This window comes from Strix uralensis, chromosome Z (assembly GCF_047716275.1).
Source record: "Strix uralensis isolate ZFMK-TIS-50842 chromosome Z, bStrUra1, whole genome shotgun sequence".
NCBI classification, from domain to species: domain Eukaryota; kingdom Metazoa; phylum Chordata; class Aves; order Strigiformes; family Strigidae; genus Strix; species Strix uralensis.
The window spans coordinates 30146732-30163592 of record NC_134012.1 but is presented as its reverse complement, the minus strand read 5'-3'; the positions used below and the strand labels follow the sequence as shown (position 1 = coordinate 30163592).

General features: G+C 42.9%; 1 protein-coding gene across 1 annotated transcript in view; it reads left to right on the top strand.

Annotated features, from left to right (window-relative positions):
* Positions 1-5559: 5559 nt before the first annotated feature.
* The window catches only part of GLIS3 (GLIS family zinc finger 3), a 180119-nt gene continuing 168817 nt past the window's right edge, over positions 5560-16861 (top strand). The window contains exons 1-3 of the mRNA XM_074855790.1: positions 5560-5801; positions 9558-9777; positions 11812-12293. Of these exons, the coding sequence (XP_074711891.1) occupies positions 11909-12293 (385 nt within the window). The 5' untranslated portion in view covers positions 5560-5801; positions 9558-9777; positions 11812-11908. The remainder of the gene's footprint in view (positions 5802-9557; positions 9778-11811; positions 12294-16861) is intronic.

The window sequence follows — 16861 nt, the reverse complement described above, 5'->3', positions numbered from 1 at the left end:
CTATAAGGTGTCCCCAGAGCCTTCTCTTCTCCAGGCTGAACAACCCCAACTCTCTCAGTCTGCCCTCATAAGGGAGGGACTCCAGCCCCCTGATCATCTTTGTGACCCTCCTCTGGACCTGCTCAAGCAGGTCCATGTCCTTATTCTGTTGGGGGCCTCAGAGCTGAACACAGTACTGCAGGTGTTAATCTACTCATCAGTCTCAGTTCCAGCTTGTACAGCGGCACCATAGGAACCTAGAACTCCCCTGCAATTAATTTTCACCTAATGATTTTAGTTTCTGACTTTAAACAGTTATATGGTATCAGCACATGCTGTTATACAAAGTGACTGCATTATTCTGAAACAGTTCTGTACATATGTTAGTACTGTATATAACTGGTCTACATCTTAGTCAAGTGAATTCTGTTTACCAGCGCCAGTTTTGTCTGTATAAGAATACTGGAGAATCAAACCGTGTTTCTTTGAGGAGGTAATATTTATTCCACAGACAGCTTTCTCTCCACCTGCCAGCCAAAATTTAAAAATGTGAATGGAATCATCTTTATACCTCTCTTCACATCTCAGTGCAGGGTGAGTTGCTGGAGCTGCAAGGAAATGAAACAATTTGTTGTAAGGATCCCTAGATACTGTTAGGAGCTTCGGAAATCTTAGCAGTATGCTCTTCATAGTGTTAGTGTATTGCAAAGGGAAGGAGCAATATGTTGCCTTGTCTCCTGTGTAGCAAGTAAAACCCACTACAAAAGTGTTATTTATGAAATCTGGATATAAAAATGGGAAATAGAATTACAAAGCTCTGTGGCCCTGCTGTGCCACGATGTTGTCAGACAGCCCTCCTTGGTCTCATATGAGAAGCAGGTAAATGCAGCCTGTGACTTGTGATTGGAAAGATGAAGAAAAAGGTCTTGACCCCAGAACTCATGCCAACAATACCTGATTTGTTCCTCCAGATCTCCTATCTCCAGATCCCACCTGTTCTGTTTCACCTTCATACTAAACAGGAGGAGGAATCAGCTCTGAGATGTTGGACCATGGATGATGGGAAACAGAACACCCTTGCAGAGGTCCTTCTCCCCATAGAGGCAGTCTAGGCTGAGATGGGGGAGGTGCAAGACTTGATTTTGCAGCTAAACTAGGGAAACCCAATTCTATGATATTTGAATATATTAGTGTCAGTACAAGATGCCCGTTGTACATTATATTATTCAAGATGCAATTCAGTGATTATTTTTTTTGTTACACCACCTTAACTACCAAAAATATGTTCTCAGTTACACAGTAACTATGAAAATAGAATAGATATGAAATGGAAGACCTGAGGAAAAATTAGAAGAATTAGACTGAAATGGTTAGTTAGCAACATTTTTTTTTTCAGCTGCCACAAAAGCATTTTGAAAAAGTCTCTGCATATCTGTGTCTGAGGAGTGAATTTTCATACTTAGGTTCATTGTAGTCAGTATGTCTGAGGCATCAAGAGGCAAACCCATCTATTTCTGTTAGTTTTGTCTAACCAAGTATCATTGTTTTCTAGCTACTCTCTTGGATTCTCTTTATTTTCAAAAGTGATCTTGAACTCCAGTTAAACTGTCAGCCACTGTTTCCAAGGTATTGGACTCCAAAACATTTTTTCAGTCTTCATACAGAAACAAAATTTATTTGTCTTATCATCTTTCTACCTAGTTTTCTCGTATACAGAAGAGTGAGATGAGGGAAACTAAAACCAGCTGTATCCTCAGGTTGTCACAATCCTTGTTCCCTATTCCCACTGTTACAATGGCTTTCCTCCAGACTCTGAAGGAAATAATTTGACTTTCCATTAATTGTGCTTCACTGCCCAGAGAGTCATTCCCTTACTTAAAAAGCCCTCCAAAAGTACCAGTAAACAAAATAAATAACCTCATCTTCATGCAGTTTCTCTTTCTCTACTGAATGAGATATTTTCAGACATCTTTAGCCACTCACCATCTCCTTTCAGGGCTCACCCAGAAAGATGGTCTTTCTCTAGGACAAAGAGGACAAGGATTTATATGAGCAGGTGTCTTTTCCAGTATGCTTAGTAGTAACACTCTTTTGGACAACAAACCCAATGACATAATGCAACCAGAATCTGGCTAGAAAGAGACAGGAGTGGAACTGTTGGAGACTGTTACTCAGTCTATGAGGGGTGGGGGGACGGAGAAAAAGAAGAAAGAGAGTACATTTTTTTCTCAAAACAATGTTTAGAAAAATGCTTGTATTTGACAGTTTGTAAACTGAAGGCTTAATTTTAAGGCTTGCTGTACCCTCATATAGCACGTAACTACATTTCCTCCAGAGGTAGTGGAAAGATTTTACTGAATTAAGAAAATTTAACTGGGACTGAAGTGACAAAACCCAATTTTTATCCTCAGGCCTTGGCTGGGTGACAGAATAAGTTCACAGGTGTTGTTGTGGATTCTGACACCGTGAACTTTAATGTATCCTTTTCTGAATCCAATACTTCCATTAGATACATGCGTTTAGCTAGAGGGCAGAAAATTTGCAATAGAGAAAAACAAGTTTAGTGTAATAAAGAGTAGCAGGTTTTTTAAGGACTAAGGCATACCCTTTTCATCATCAAGAGTGATACTTTATGTGTGGAATGAGTATGGAATCATACTGATGGGTATGAACACACAATGATGTATGGCAGGTATGAACATGCACTGTTACCCACTAAGAAAACTTTGGATGTACTCACTTTTAATATACTTATGAGTACTTATTTTGCATAAACTTCACTTGCTTTTTAAGCAGATCAAAAATTAAGGATGATCTTTAGATGTGGGTTGCAGTTTCTAAAGTTAAATTTGGTAATATGAGATCTTCACTGTCCTCTTTGCTCCCTGTTCAAGATACTTCTCAGCGGGCTTCAACCACAACAGCAAAAACTCTTATCCTGTGTGTAAAGGCTGCCTTTACCTTGTGTTTTAGACCATGCATTTTTCAAGGTGGTGCATTGCTAGGATTCATCACTTTTTTTGGTAGAAGAACTGAGGCAATTTGCTTACCATAGATAAAAATGATGCAACAAAGAAACCGGATTTTTTTTTGTAATGGCTGTCAGATTTGGTTTCTGGCAACATTATCAGTGCTTATTTAAACCAATTTATTTAGAGAAAATTCATTGTTTATTTAGTTGCTTTGGTAGATATGAATTACAATGAGTATTTTGACAATTTCCTTTATTAATGAGCCTCTTTTGTTGGCTAAACCTGTATTACTCATTTGCAATGTGACTCTACTGCTATCATTACAGTAGCTACCATGTCAGTCCAAGGATAATCCTTGAAATTTTTAGTGATGAATTCCAATTAAAATATGATTGCATAGAAAATTCTGACATATGGTACCAATAAAGAGACAGTAAACAAAATGAGTATGTTAACTCATTGGTTCCCAAGTAAATTCTGTGCTTTCCCATGGTAAAGACCCCTTCTTCCATTGTCAGTTTGCCTAATATGCTTTTTAAAGTGAGGCACAGCTTACAAATACTTTTGTTTTAAATACAGTATATATAGTAATTTTATTTAGAAGTGACTCACTGCCTAAGCATCCATATACTTAGAAACAAAAAGACTAGAAGGCAATGTAACCTTACAAAAAAGCCTGAAGCCTCAACACCTCCACTATGTTCTCTGTGTGTAAAGAACACACAATGTTGTCTTCTTATCAACTTCACAGTCACATTAATTTGATGTAATATGAGTGAATGGCAAAGGAGCTTTAGCTCAGAAGAGCTTATTCAGCTGAGGACATCATGGTTGGCCCTGAGGAGCCCAGTGATCTGGGCACACCTTGACACGTCCCCCCTCCTCAACCCTCCACCTAACAGCTCTAACAGCGCAGCAGGGATACAGGCTCCCCTTCTCCTTGGAAGATGAAATCAGGACAGCCAGGGTGTCACTCTTATTCTTGGAGAACTGGGTTTAACATCTTTTCTAAGTGCTGCACTGACATTGCTTTGCATGAAGGGCCTGAGCCTGCTGCACTGTTCCAGTGCCCACGCATGCAGGTGGGCTCCCCTGCTCGGACACTTTTCTGCTGACAGGGTGCCCTGCCACAAGGTCTGCATGTTCATGCCCATTAGAGTAATAGAGCAACTTGCTGAGCTCTGAGCCTGGATTTTCAGCTGCTTATCTTCACCTCATTTACACTCTCCATTCCCCAGTTACAGCAGAGCGGAATAAAACTGACCCAAAGTGAAACAACCAACATGTTTCAATTACTGGGCCATGCCCTCCATGTGTAGGAGCCTTCTCCTGAGCAATGGATACTCTTGTGTGGCACACAGCTCTGGGCTTCAACTGTTTCTGCAAGAGGCTGATTGTCAGCCTGCAGGCTAAAATATCTGTGGGCCTTTCTGGGTGAGGGGATGGAGGCAGCAAATCTGGCTGAATATTTTTCTTCCAACTCTTTATTCCATTTCTAGTCCTCTGGTGTTTGCAAGCAGGATCCCCACCTTGCAATAGAGAAGAACTCCTGCCTTCATACCACATTTCTAAGATGTGCACAGGAAAGTGCCATCAGGCATCAAGCCCCTTCATCCTCTTCCCCACCCCTAAGGTACTGCCCCCCTTGTCTACCTGCTCCTCTGCCCAACCATGGCTTCCCGTACACCCCACAGCCAGGTCCCATGCACGCCCCCTTACAGCCTCCGCACCATCCCCCATGCTGTCCCTACAAAGCCCTCTGCAGCCCCCGGGGTTGCCCTCCAGCCAGTCTGCAGCCCCTGGAGAGCTCCCAGGCATCCCCCCTCCAGCCCTTGTGCGGCTCCGCAGCTCCCCCCTCACAGCCTGCCGCCGCTACGAGGTCCCCCATGCAACCACCCCCAGACTCTGGGCAACCGCCTGTCCCCCCGTCCCCTATAGTGCCATCGCCTCCAGCGCCTATGCGGACCCCCCAGCTTCCCCCCAGGCATCTTCCAGCCCCTGCACAGCCACCCCACCAAGGCCTCCTCCACCGCCTGCGCACCCCCCAGTCCCCCCAGCCCCTACAAAGCCTTCTCCCCACGCAAGCCCCTCCAGACCCACGGGGCAAGGCAGCCCGACGGGGCATGCTGGCGGCGAGGCCGGGGTAACCCGGCCGTGGCAAGGGTTAACGGCGGGCCTGCGGGCACATGACGGGCCGTGGGGCACGGGCCGGCGCGGCGCGGTGCGGGGGGACCGGCAGGGCCCTGCGCGGAGCTGCGCGCTGCCGGCGGCGGGAGGCGCGGGAGGTGAAGTGACGCGGTGCGCGTGCGGCGGCTCCGCGCCCCGGCCCGGCTGCCAGGGCGGGGCGTGTCTGGGCCCTTCCACCGCCCCGCTCCCGTGAGCTGCCCCGTGCCCCCCGCCCGCGGTCCCGGCGGGGAGAGGGTGAGTCGGCGGCTGCCGGCCTCCGTGCCAGAGCCGGGAGGCGGAGGGCGGGGGGGGAGGAAAAAAGCAAAATAAACCCTCTTGTGGTGAAGTTACTTCGCAGTTACTCACCTCGCCGACAAGCCTGCCGCGGAGATGAGGACGCAGCGCTGTCTGGGAGGACGGGGCAGACACCCGCCCGGCAGATTTGTCATCCCGCTGATGAATAAGCGGAGATAGGTTACCCGCTGGAGGAGGCTGCGGAGTGGAGAGCCTGCCCGCCGGCCGCCCCTCCGGCGGGAGCACGGCGGCACAGCGCGGAGCAGCGCAGCGGGCAGCGCGGGCGGTGTGAGCAGCGCGGCGGGCAGCGCCGACAATGTGGGCAGCGCGGAGGACATCGCGGGCGGCATCGCGGGCGATGTGAGCAGTGCGGGCAGCGCGGCGGGCAGTGTGAGCAGTGCGGGCAGCGCGGCGGGCAGCGTGGCGGGCGGTGTGGGCAGGGCGGCGGGCAGCGCGGGCGAGGAGCCCGGGGTCGCCCGCGACTGCGGGCAGAGCGATGCGCGGCTCGCGGGGCTGCCCCGCAGAGACCCACGGCCCCGATGCCGAGTAGTGTCTTGCCCGGCGCTTGCTGTCGTCCAGGCAGTGTCCCTGCGGGCAAAACCCCAGACGTGTCGCCCCCAGTGGGGTGACAGCTCTGCCACATCTGTGGTCCTGTGAGTTGCTAGTAACTCCAGCCTCTTAAACTTAATAGACTTGAAATTCATGGCTTTTAGCTGTGTCCGCCTCTCCCGAGACCCTGGTTAGCTTCTGGCCCTGGTTGAAGCTGCTGATGCTTTAGCTGCGAGGTCTGTGGGATGAGCCGTGGCTGTGTTAAGGGTGGCGGCAGGTATCTCCCGGGCCGTCTGCCCGGCAGCCTAGAGTGGTTGCCCGCACTGCCCCGCAAGGGGGGGCCTGTGGCCCTGTGCCTCTGGCTCTGCATCGCCGCTGGCTCACATGGGAACACTCTTGGTGGTTTCCCATGTCCTGCTTGCACTGAAGCTCTCACCGTTGCTGACGCGGCAACGTTAGCAATCGTGGCTACACTCCTGGAAAGTCCAAAGTAATTACAGGCAAAGCTAGCAGGGCAACGGTGTGAGTGAAAGGTGCACAAGTCAGGGTGTGCAGGAGCCTTTAGTTACTGGGTAAGGATGCTGTGGCTGTTGACAGCATGTCAGAAAGCATGCCTCTGACTCTGGTACGCAGGCTGTATTGGGTTTTTCAAGGAGCTTGTCTGGAATTTGTAGCTAGCCCTAATGAGAATAACGTTGCTCCTGGAAAGCTCGTGCTGTTCTGCGACAGCAACCCCTTGCAGTAGCACAGCTCTAACATGGTCCTAATAGAGAAAAAGCTGAGATCTTAATTACCATAATAAAAATCTGAGAAGGATTTTCTGGCAGAATGATAAAAATGCTTGGTCCCAACTACACTATAATATACATCATCCTGTTCACTGATAACAGCTGGCCTTTTGATGGCAGTTCAGCATTATCGTGATTGTGCTCTGCTCTGTGTTTGTACAGTTCCTTGCACAAAGGCATTCCTTTCTGTGACTAATCTTCCTAGGAATTATAGTGATGCAAGTAATAAGTAATTAGTATATTTCATTACGTTAGCTCTGAGAAACTAAATGTCTGGAGGCTGGTTGTCTCACAGTGCTGAAGAGGACCTCCTCTAGCTTTCATTTGCCCTGCTCATTGATGTTGTATCAGGAAGGCATTCCACTGATGTTTGAGAACTAGAAACTCTCAGATTGTGTGACCCTTTTCGAGTTTTCCTTGGCTGACCACCTGGGCCCAAGAAAAATGTGATATTATCAGAGTACTGCAGTTTGGAATGAAGCCCTCTGTGGTAGTGCAAGAATGCAATTGTCAAGAAATGGATACAAATGACCAAAACAGTGGATGCTAATGTGAGGTATTTATTATTCTCAGTAGTGCATGACTTCTGAGATGCTGGCTGGCATGGAGGGTGGAGAAGAGATTCTCTATAAATTGAGTGGAAAGCTTATTTTGTAGTTTCAGTTTTGAAGCCGCATTGTCTTCCTTTATTGCAGCTGTGATTCTTAATGTACGTATTGTTCCAAGCCTAATTTCAAGCTCTCAGCAATTTTTTTTTTCCTAGTTAAAGCTCTGTGTGGTTTTCCTTTCCAAGAGGAATTTATTACCATGCCTTGGTTTGTGAGCTAGAGCCGGATAACTGTATGAAGGCTGTAATACCATGACTTCCTATGTGTGTGTGCACTTTTTAGAAAATGAGTTGTTAGGTTGGTGACTTACACCTAAATTAGGTTGCGTCCTTGTCGCAAGCAGTTGTGAGACACAAAAACTTCAGGAGCCTCCCAAGGCCCCATTTCTGTAGATGTTGAGTGGTCAGTGTGGCTGAGGTGAGGCTTCCCTGTAATTTTTGGTGGCTGTTCTTTCCCCCGCTCCATCCCAGTCCTCGAGTCCACCTAGACTGACTCATCAGGGCTGTGATGTCAGGGGAGGCAGTGACTTCTGAGTATTTCACCATGGTGCCACTGACAGGCAATGCTCCAAATACCATGACCTTGCAAGGAAATAAGGGCTGGCAGGGGAGAGCAGAGTTCAAAGGGGAGGTAGGCCCTTTGGGTGGCCTTGAGGTAGCTCAGCCGTGATAGGAAGTAAAGGCTTTCCTGGATTTGTGCCAGGGAGATCGTGGAGGGGAACGTGGAGAGAGAGTTGCTTGGCTGTCCCTGGTCGTGGTGGGGCTGATGGAAGACACAGTCTTGGAGCGCACAGTCCTAAGGGAGGGTGTTACGGTTCATGTTTGCTTTCTGTGGTGTATGGTAGCTCTTGTAGAGGTGAAGTGTCTCCACTGGAAGAACAGAGAGGAGGGACTGTTCAGTGCCTTGTCTTTCACTCTTAAGAGGATGGTGCTTGCTACCCTATGCGCAAAGTGCCAGTGTCAGATAACTACTTTTGTGAAAGTGTTTTCTGAGCTGGATTTATTACAATTCCTTAAACTGATCTCTGCATTGGAGTAATTCAGCTTTTATTGAAATTGAAATATATCTTACCTCTTATTTCAGTGGGTGAAGCCGTAAGCCAACTCTGATTACTTTTGAAGACTGCACTGTAAAAGCAGACTATATGGCATACTGTGCTGCAGGCACAGATTTATGAATTCTTCTTTTGTTTTGCTTTCTGAAGGATTAGTGTTCAGATTTTCCAGGGCTTCAGCCTGAATTTAAATTTTACTACATGGCTTTCTGAAAGTGAATTTATGAATCATTGTTATGGATCTTGAGTAATTATGTTGTCATGCTGTTATTGATAAATGCAGAGTCATAGAACTTTGAGTAATGTCAGCTTAAAAAAGAGAGACTTTAGAAGCAGTGGATATAATTGTATGTCCTTTAACATCCATGGGAGCATGAAAAGGTCAGTACAATATCTCATTGATGGACAGAAATATTTCATTAAAAGGTGGCAAGTACTTGTGTGCCTTTGGTGGAAGAAAAAAAATATGTCAGCACAGTCATTCAGTTTCAGGATAGTATTGTTTTCTGTGGGTTTTTTTTGCATTTTAACTTATTACATTAACCTTCAACCCTATTCAGGATTTCTAAGCTTTTTTCTAAATAAGCTATTGTATTTGGTGCTGTATTCCTACATTTTCCAAGATCACTTTGGTTAGAAATTTATCATGTCTTTTTACTGTTATGGGTAGCTATAATTGGGAGCTATAATTGGGAGCTATTTATGGATCTGATGCAAAAGTCAGTTAGACTTTTAGAATATAATTCATGTCCAGTTGGCATTTAGTTAGTTATATATGCTTTAATACAACTGTAGGTAATACCTTGCTTTGGTTTGAATCAGTTTGGCCACTGTAACTTTTATATGAGAAAGTCCTGACATTGTGATGGAAGTTGATAGTAAACAAATCTAATTAAAGAAAACCCACTCGTAAACAAGTAAATAATATTGAAAATACCACAAAATAATAATTAAAAAACATGGGAAAAGTTACGCTCTCCAAGGTGCTTTAACATTTTAAAGAAATGAAGCACGGATTTGTATGTTAAGGTAATGTTAACACATATTCGCAATAGAATCAAGAAGGAGGCTAGAGGAAGAAAATGTAGATAAGTTACTTAACTTGTTTCTGCTTTCATAAAAAAGGTTGTTTTGTTTGTACTTTCAGGTCATTTGGTTCAAAATACAGCTTACTAGCATGAGGAAAGAAACTATGGGCCTTTCTTCAAGTGTAATAAATCCAGCAGCAGCCAATGATAAAATTGTGACAACGATAGCATAGAACACTGTTACTCATTGTAAGATATAATATTACCAGAGAAGAATAACAAAGGAGACCAGCCTACTAATGCCACAAATTGTATATTGACCTGGATTTTATTGAGCTGGTAGGTATGTGTAAGCTATGTAGAAATAGTCTTCTGTTGATTAAACTAAAGGTGCTTTTCTTGAGTAAAGCTAATTAATTTGTCATGTATAATCTTTTCTTGATTATGTTAGTACTTTTCTCATGTAGTTAAAATTGCAGACAAGAATTTACAGTGAAGAATGAATTTTATTTGTAACCAGTTTATATTGACATAGCCTTGCCAGCAAAACAACTGCCTTTTTTTTTTATATATGCTTTTCTAAGGATCTAATCACCTGTGTTAGAGTAACGTACATTCTGCTTTTAAAGCAAACTCGGAGAATTTAAGAACATTCAGCTCTCCCTGTCCTTGGCTGAATTGCAGAGAGTGATTTATGTTTCAGCTAGGCATGAAAATAAATAAAATTGCTTTTAATTGGTGTGCTTTACAATTTTGATTCCTATAATATAAAAATGTAACAATGAAAAATAGTATGTGTAATGAATCTTCTATGACCATTTAAGTGTGGTTAGGACATATCTCTTATTAATGTCAGTAGGGATTTTGCTCTTGCTTTTGAAGATGATGTGCTTAGGCCTTTCATTATTAGTGAGTTTTGACTGGAGAGTGTGTGTGAATATCTATGCATATATGGCTGTACAGACACTTAGATGGCTTTTACTCTCATGTGGAAGTGTGCTATGAATGCAGTTTTGCGAAATAAACAGGGGTGTTTTCTTTGGGGATTTTTTGACAGTTCACAGATGGAGAAAATTGAGACATTGCAGAAGTGAAGGGTTAAGTATGAAGGTTTTACATAAAATTCAATCATAAATATACTGGTTATAATCTTATCGGCTTCAGTGTTGAAAATCTCGTGTGCTGAAGGTAAAAGTCACTGTTCGGTATTTTGCTGCAGCAAGATAATAATACTTAATTAAAACCTTAATGTATACATGAATGAAAACTATAACTGAAGCCGTACTTCAGTTTTACTTCTGTCAACTTAATTTGTTTGTCTGAACAAGTTAATTAGGCACCGAGTCTATGACTGAACAGACTACTTAGACATGTGCTTAATGTTAAACATATGAACCTAGCAATGAAAGTTGGGCATGTGCTGTTCAGCTGAGTTAGGGCTGAAATTACCCCATCTGTGTGATATCTTAAACCCAGTGATTTACACTGACAAGTGCAGCTTTTGCCTACAAATCTTTTTTATGTCAGGAAATGTTTAGATCTGTTGATTCTGCCTAAGGGTAGGTTGTGGCTGAGATGATCTCTCAAACCCCTTACCAATCTTGTCTCGTAAGATTTAAATAACAGGAAAACATAAGTGACGAAAAGTCAGAGTTCAAAAATCATTGGTATAATTTGAATTATATCCGTGAAAATTTGCTGCTGTATGATTACTTTAAATTATGGCATATCTATAGGCTTACAATAAGCATCCACTTTTGTAAGTGATTGCAGTTATGTTTATGAATACTTCTGTGCTGTGCTTTCTTGCAATACTTCTCTATTGTGAAGTGCCACAGAGTTTGAAGGACCACAGAGGCATTTCTATGGTTTTGCAGTTCCCTCTTCATTTTGTTGTATGCACATCATTTAGAGTGTGAACTGGTATATCTTTCCTGTTTTTTCTATATCTGCATAGTTCTGGCCTACTGTGTGTGCTTTTCAGCACCGTTTTAACTAATAGACTAAGGAGATGGCAGAAAAAGGGGTGATAGCTGTGTTCATCCTAATGACAACTCTCTATCAGAGAGTCTTTTCACTCCTGGCTGCCTTCTTGCACTTGGTCAGCATTCACTTAATTTCATGGCTGGTTTAGCTAATGTGAAGGCAACTGACCTTATCGCAAACTTCAGCTTTTGATGAGGCAGGTTTTCTCCATGTTAGAGCTCTAAGTCATTGCTTGCCTTTGTTCTTTCTCCCTGACAGACCATACAGTGCTCGTACTTTGTGTCTTGTAACCGGTAATGTTACAAAGTTAACAGTCATGTGCAGTCCTCTTTCATGTATTATTTACTACAACATTAATTATTTTTATTTATGTATTTTTTTAAACAGGTATAATACACAATGGATTACTTACTGACTTTGGATTGATATCAGTCATAGCTGTGGGTGTGTAAAAACACACTTTGATTACATTAACTTCTTAAAAATGAATGGGAGGTCATGCAGTATGAGCCATCAGACAACAGGTATTCTTCATGGACGTAGGATGATCAGTAGGCAGCAGATCCCACCTGTCAGAGTTCATGCAGGAGTGCCCTGCCCATCTTCAACTAGCAGCACCCCAAGCCCAGCTATTGGAAACTTGTCTGCCAGCCTACACTTAAAGATGCCCCTTGGAGGAGGGGTAGCTCCTCAGAGCAACATCATTGACAGTACTATTCACCTTCCTGCTCTAAGTCCCAGGAAACAAGTGGTTACAAATGGGAAGCCTTTATTACAAGTCCCACAGCCCCCAGGACTGCCAGCCCCACAGTCTTTAAAAGCAAAACAGCAAGAATTTGGAAATACTTTCTCCCCATGCACAGGTGAAGGTAAGACTCCTTCTTCTATTGCTATTAGTAATAGAATTTCTTCTCCAGTATCACATACTCCAATGGTATTGGTTTTAATAGATGGAATCTGGTTTGTTTTTCACCGCTCTTTTACTACAAAAGAAGAGATACTGAAACAGAGTGTTTTGCTGTTTTCCACAAAAGTAATTGTTTGGTTGATTATTCCCAGGGGCTTTGTATTGCACAGCAGTTGCTCAGAATCCCTGAGTTGTCCCAAGATTCTTCATAAGCAGTGTTGTTTAACTTTTCTTTGCTAACCTAACCTCTTGACCCAACAAATCCAGATAGTCATTTTACGTTCTGTGGCACCAGAATTTTGTGAGTGCTATCAGAAATATTCCTTCTTGGATGCATGAACACAGCTTTCCAGTGGTGACTAACAGCTGCTTATTGATGAAAGCAGCAGTGTAGTCATGATTTTTAGAGTGCTTAGGCTGGACAAGCTGTAAAGCACTTTGGAGCGTGTCTCGACTATAGATTTGCAATCCATTTTTCAGAAGCACTGTTTATCCTGTAGAAAATAGTGATGCATAGCCCTCACAGTATTTGGAGGCTGGTTCTCTGTAAATGCTTGTGCATCAGAGATTTACCTATCTATGAGAAAGTACCTGACCGCCTGTTCTTGGGTCTTTGAAGTCAAAACAGAAATTTTAAGTTTTCAGTACTTCTTGACTCTGGTCATACTGGAGATGTGGATCATCTTTTGGAGGAATTTTGTAGAATTTTTTCAAAACTGAATATATAGAGACATAAGAATTTAACGTATAGAAAAGAATTAAATGTTTTGAAATGCCAAGAAAAGCTTGGGTTGATATCTGAGTGAAAGTGCAGAGAAGGAGACAGAGATTTCGCCTTTTATTTCAAGTGTGTTGGTTCTCTTCATTTTCTGTTTTTCTTCACTACTTCCCTTTGAAAACTTGGGAAGTCCATCCCTCTTCAGCAAGGTTTACAGGCTTGAAACTAGTATCATTTCAGAACAAGTTGAAAGTTAACTGCATGCTTGAGTGCTCTGCTTAGTCAGACCAGTGGTGATGCATATGCATATTCATTGGGTGACCTCTGAGATCACCCGTCTGGTGCTTGCTTTGGTGGTGGTGGTGGGTGTAAATCACAGCCTATAGCTTTAAGCTCTGCTACAGTGAAGAGAGATGGACTCCTCACATGATGAGCTTTGGAGGAGCTTTTCTATCTCTCTTTCACTACAGGTAGAGCCTGATTCCTGCTGTCTTCAAAATTACATGCCTAAAACCAGGAAATCCATGCTGGGATCTCTAAAATAGCCCTGCATAACAGCTAACCCACCTGCAGTATGTGTTGCCGAGCAACATCACAGGGTGAAGAGAGTGTCACCTAGTTTAATGTCCTTGGTTTGGGGATTTTGATCTGCTGTGCCTGACCGCTCTGTTCCTAGCTGCTGTCATTTGCCTCTTTCCTTCTTGGCCTGGTTAGCTCTCACATATGTAAAGTAGTCTGCTGTTTTGTGGGATAATGAGTAGAGAATTCAGCTGAAGCGCTGGCATTAAGGAAGCTTGTGTGTAAACAGTACTAGTTAGACAAGATACTGTGTCCTTCAGATTCTGTGTTTCTATGGATTGGGTAATTCCTCATGCTTTGAAGTTCTTGATATTAGCAGGATCTTAACTGAAGATTATGAGTGCTGGGAATGTACCCGCTATGGGAAGAGCTAAGTCTCCTTCACTTGGTCATGTCCAGGTAAATTTCTAACTTTGAACATTGCTATGCTGTTTAAAGCATAGCATGTATGTAAGTAAGACTGTAAACCCTACAAAACTATTCATGTAGTTTATGCTTGTGCAGTTCTTTCATATTTTGTCCTTTTCTAGTGGCAGGTACATGGAGGGAAATGTCTTTTGGTAGGTACTTACTTTAGTTAAACCTTAATCTCAAGAAGACAGCAGTTTTCCTTTTACAGTTGTCTCCGTATCAGTTAGAGAGGTTTGCACTACTCAAAATTGTTTTTTGTGGTTTATTGTTTTTTTTACTTTAAAACACAACAAAATGACTTGGTGATGGTTCTGGAATACTCTCCCTGCATTCTTTCAGTAATGGATAAAACAGTGTAAAAAAATCCCAGGAGCTTCAGTTTGGGATGGAGGAAAGAACAGAGTATTTTGGGGCAACCCAAGCATGTGCCTTGTTTTTTTACAGAGGGTTGTGGTTTTTTTGACAGGAGGTGGTGCTGAATGCACAAAAAGAGAACAGAAATAATCTATAGTAACCACAACATGTAGAGAGTCTTTACTTTGCGTGAAGACTCTCTTGTATAAGATTACAAAGCTTTGAAAGGAGATGATTTTTGGAAAGGATTCCGCCTAAATCACATGAGAGAAACTGTTACGCTTTTGTGCATGATGAGAAGCTGAAGCACATTGTGCTATGTTACTTTATGGAGAAAAAAGCAAGTCTGAACATACATTGGTGTACATCTATGACTTCAGTTACTTTACCTCCTGTGAGGTACTGATGGTATTATATGCTTTCTAGTACTATGTTGTGCATATGAAAAAGAAAATAGCATAATGGTGGATTTTTTTCCATACATAAAAATGTGCTAGAACACACTTTATTTTTGTTTTGCTAGGAGTGTACACTTTTGTGTACCCATATTAGATATTTTCACATAGAAATTAGGTGCAAAATGCAGGCATAACAGTACACATATTTGGTATTGGAAATCTACAGTCTCTCATTTTGTTTGATACTTGTATTTGACAACTTTTTGTGAATAATTGGTTTCATACCTTTTAGATTTACTCAGTATCTGCTGACGTGAAAGTGAGCTAGAGAAACATCAGGCAGGAATGAGCAGAAGGAGGTAAAGGGTGAACAGTAAATGAAGATGCAAGACCCTAACCCAGCCAGCACTGGTCTTCAACATCTCTCATCAATGCAAATCCTTTGACAGAAGTCTTGTAATGAAGAATAATGTAATTTTTAAAATCCAGTTTTCTATGTAGTGTTTTATTAAGAGGGTTGGTTTGGTTTTTATGAAGTGTGTAAATTTGAAATAGTTGAAATTAAAACTGTGATTTAAATGTAGTGAAGTCTAGAAGTCATGTATTCAAGGATTTATTACCAGCATATCTGCACTTGATACACATCTGAATAGTATTTTGTTTTCTAGAAAATGTAGCAGCTGTTCTTATTGCTTGTCTTATTCAGTCCTCTGTACAGACAATGGACTTGTGAGCATGAGCTGGACTATGTTCAGGCATATCCTGAATGTTCTCCTATCTCATGTAAAATCCCAAATCTTTCTGAAAACAACACATTTTCTGAAAGGACCAGTATGTTCAACACCTGTATTGTTTTCTTTTACTCAGTGAATGAAACCACGTTTTTGAAGTACATCAGGAGGTATTAAACATATCTCTGCTTTTGTAGGTAGTTGCAGAAGGTGGCTGTGGGAGTAGTTCTGGAGGACACCTTGTATTTTTCCCTCAACATTATAAGTAAGCACCACTGGGGGGAGGGTCCTGCTGAGGGAGTTGGATCCTTGGTCTGAAGCTCTGTGATCATGCTTAACATGCTTATGGCAGTTCATTCAAAGTTTAGGAGTGGATTTTCCTGTCCTGTAAGAACATATTGTAGTCTTAAAGCAGCTTGGATTTGGCTGATGGAGAATTTCTGGTGTGACCAACATTCCATGCTGTGGTGCTGTTGGTGGAGGTGGTACAGCTGCTGCACCTCCAGCCACTGTGCTCATAACCCAGTGGAAATGTCCAACATGGACATGGGGAGGGGAGAGGAAGCCTGTCAGCCTGGATTTTGGTCTTCCTTATTGTGATAGTAGTTTGAGCTGGTATGTCTGGCAAGACTTTCTAGAAATTGTGAGCAGCTCTCAGTCATGAGAGCTGTAGCCATCTCCTTGTGTCTCCCATTATCCCTGGCTGCAGTTGACACTGTGCATGTGGGGAGTTCAAGCCTTGGAAACCAGTCTGGCCTTTTGTTCCACCCTGACTGCTCTGCTAGAGCCGATGTAGTCAACATGTGGATATGTGACTAAGGCTGTGTTGTAGCTGTGAAGAGTTGACATGAAAATACTTGAGATGGGACTCAAAGAAGCAAATGTGGACATTTGTTAGTAAGAAATGCAGAAGCTTGTGTGGATAGGCATGGACCCCTTTTGTTCTCCTTTCCAGGGCCATTGAAAAGACAGCTGTCATCTTCCATTTCTGTAGTTCCTGCAGTGCTAAGTTTGTTCCTTGACATGAAAAATCATTATATAGTTTATTTCCTGTTTTCTTGCAGATGTGACTGTAAATATTTTCTAGTAAAATGAGCCAGCTAATGTTCATGTGTAAGATGAGCATATTTGCTCTTGGAGATCATTAAAGCCCTTTCTATCTCTTTCTGTCCTGGAAATACTTTACAGGCATTGAATCTTGGGACTGGGATTTTTATTTGTTCTTTTTCCTCAGTGGCTCTGGAAGAAGCAGCAGCTCCAATGCTGCTAAGCTGTGTGAGAACTGTGAACCTGGTCAGGAGGTCCATTTGTCTCCAGTTGCTAAGAGAGCCTTGTTTCA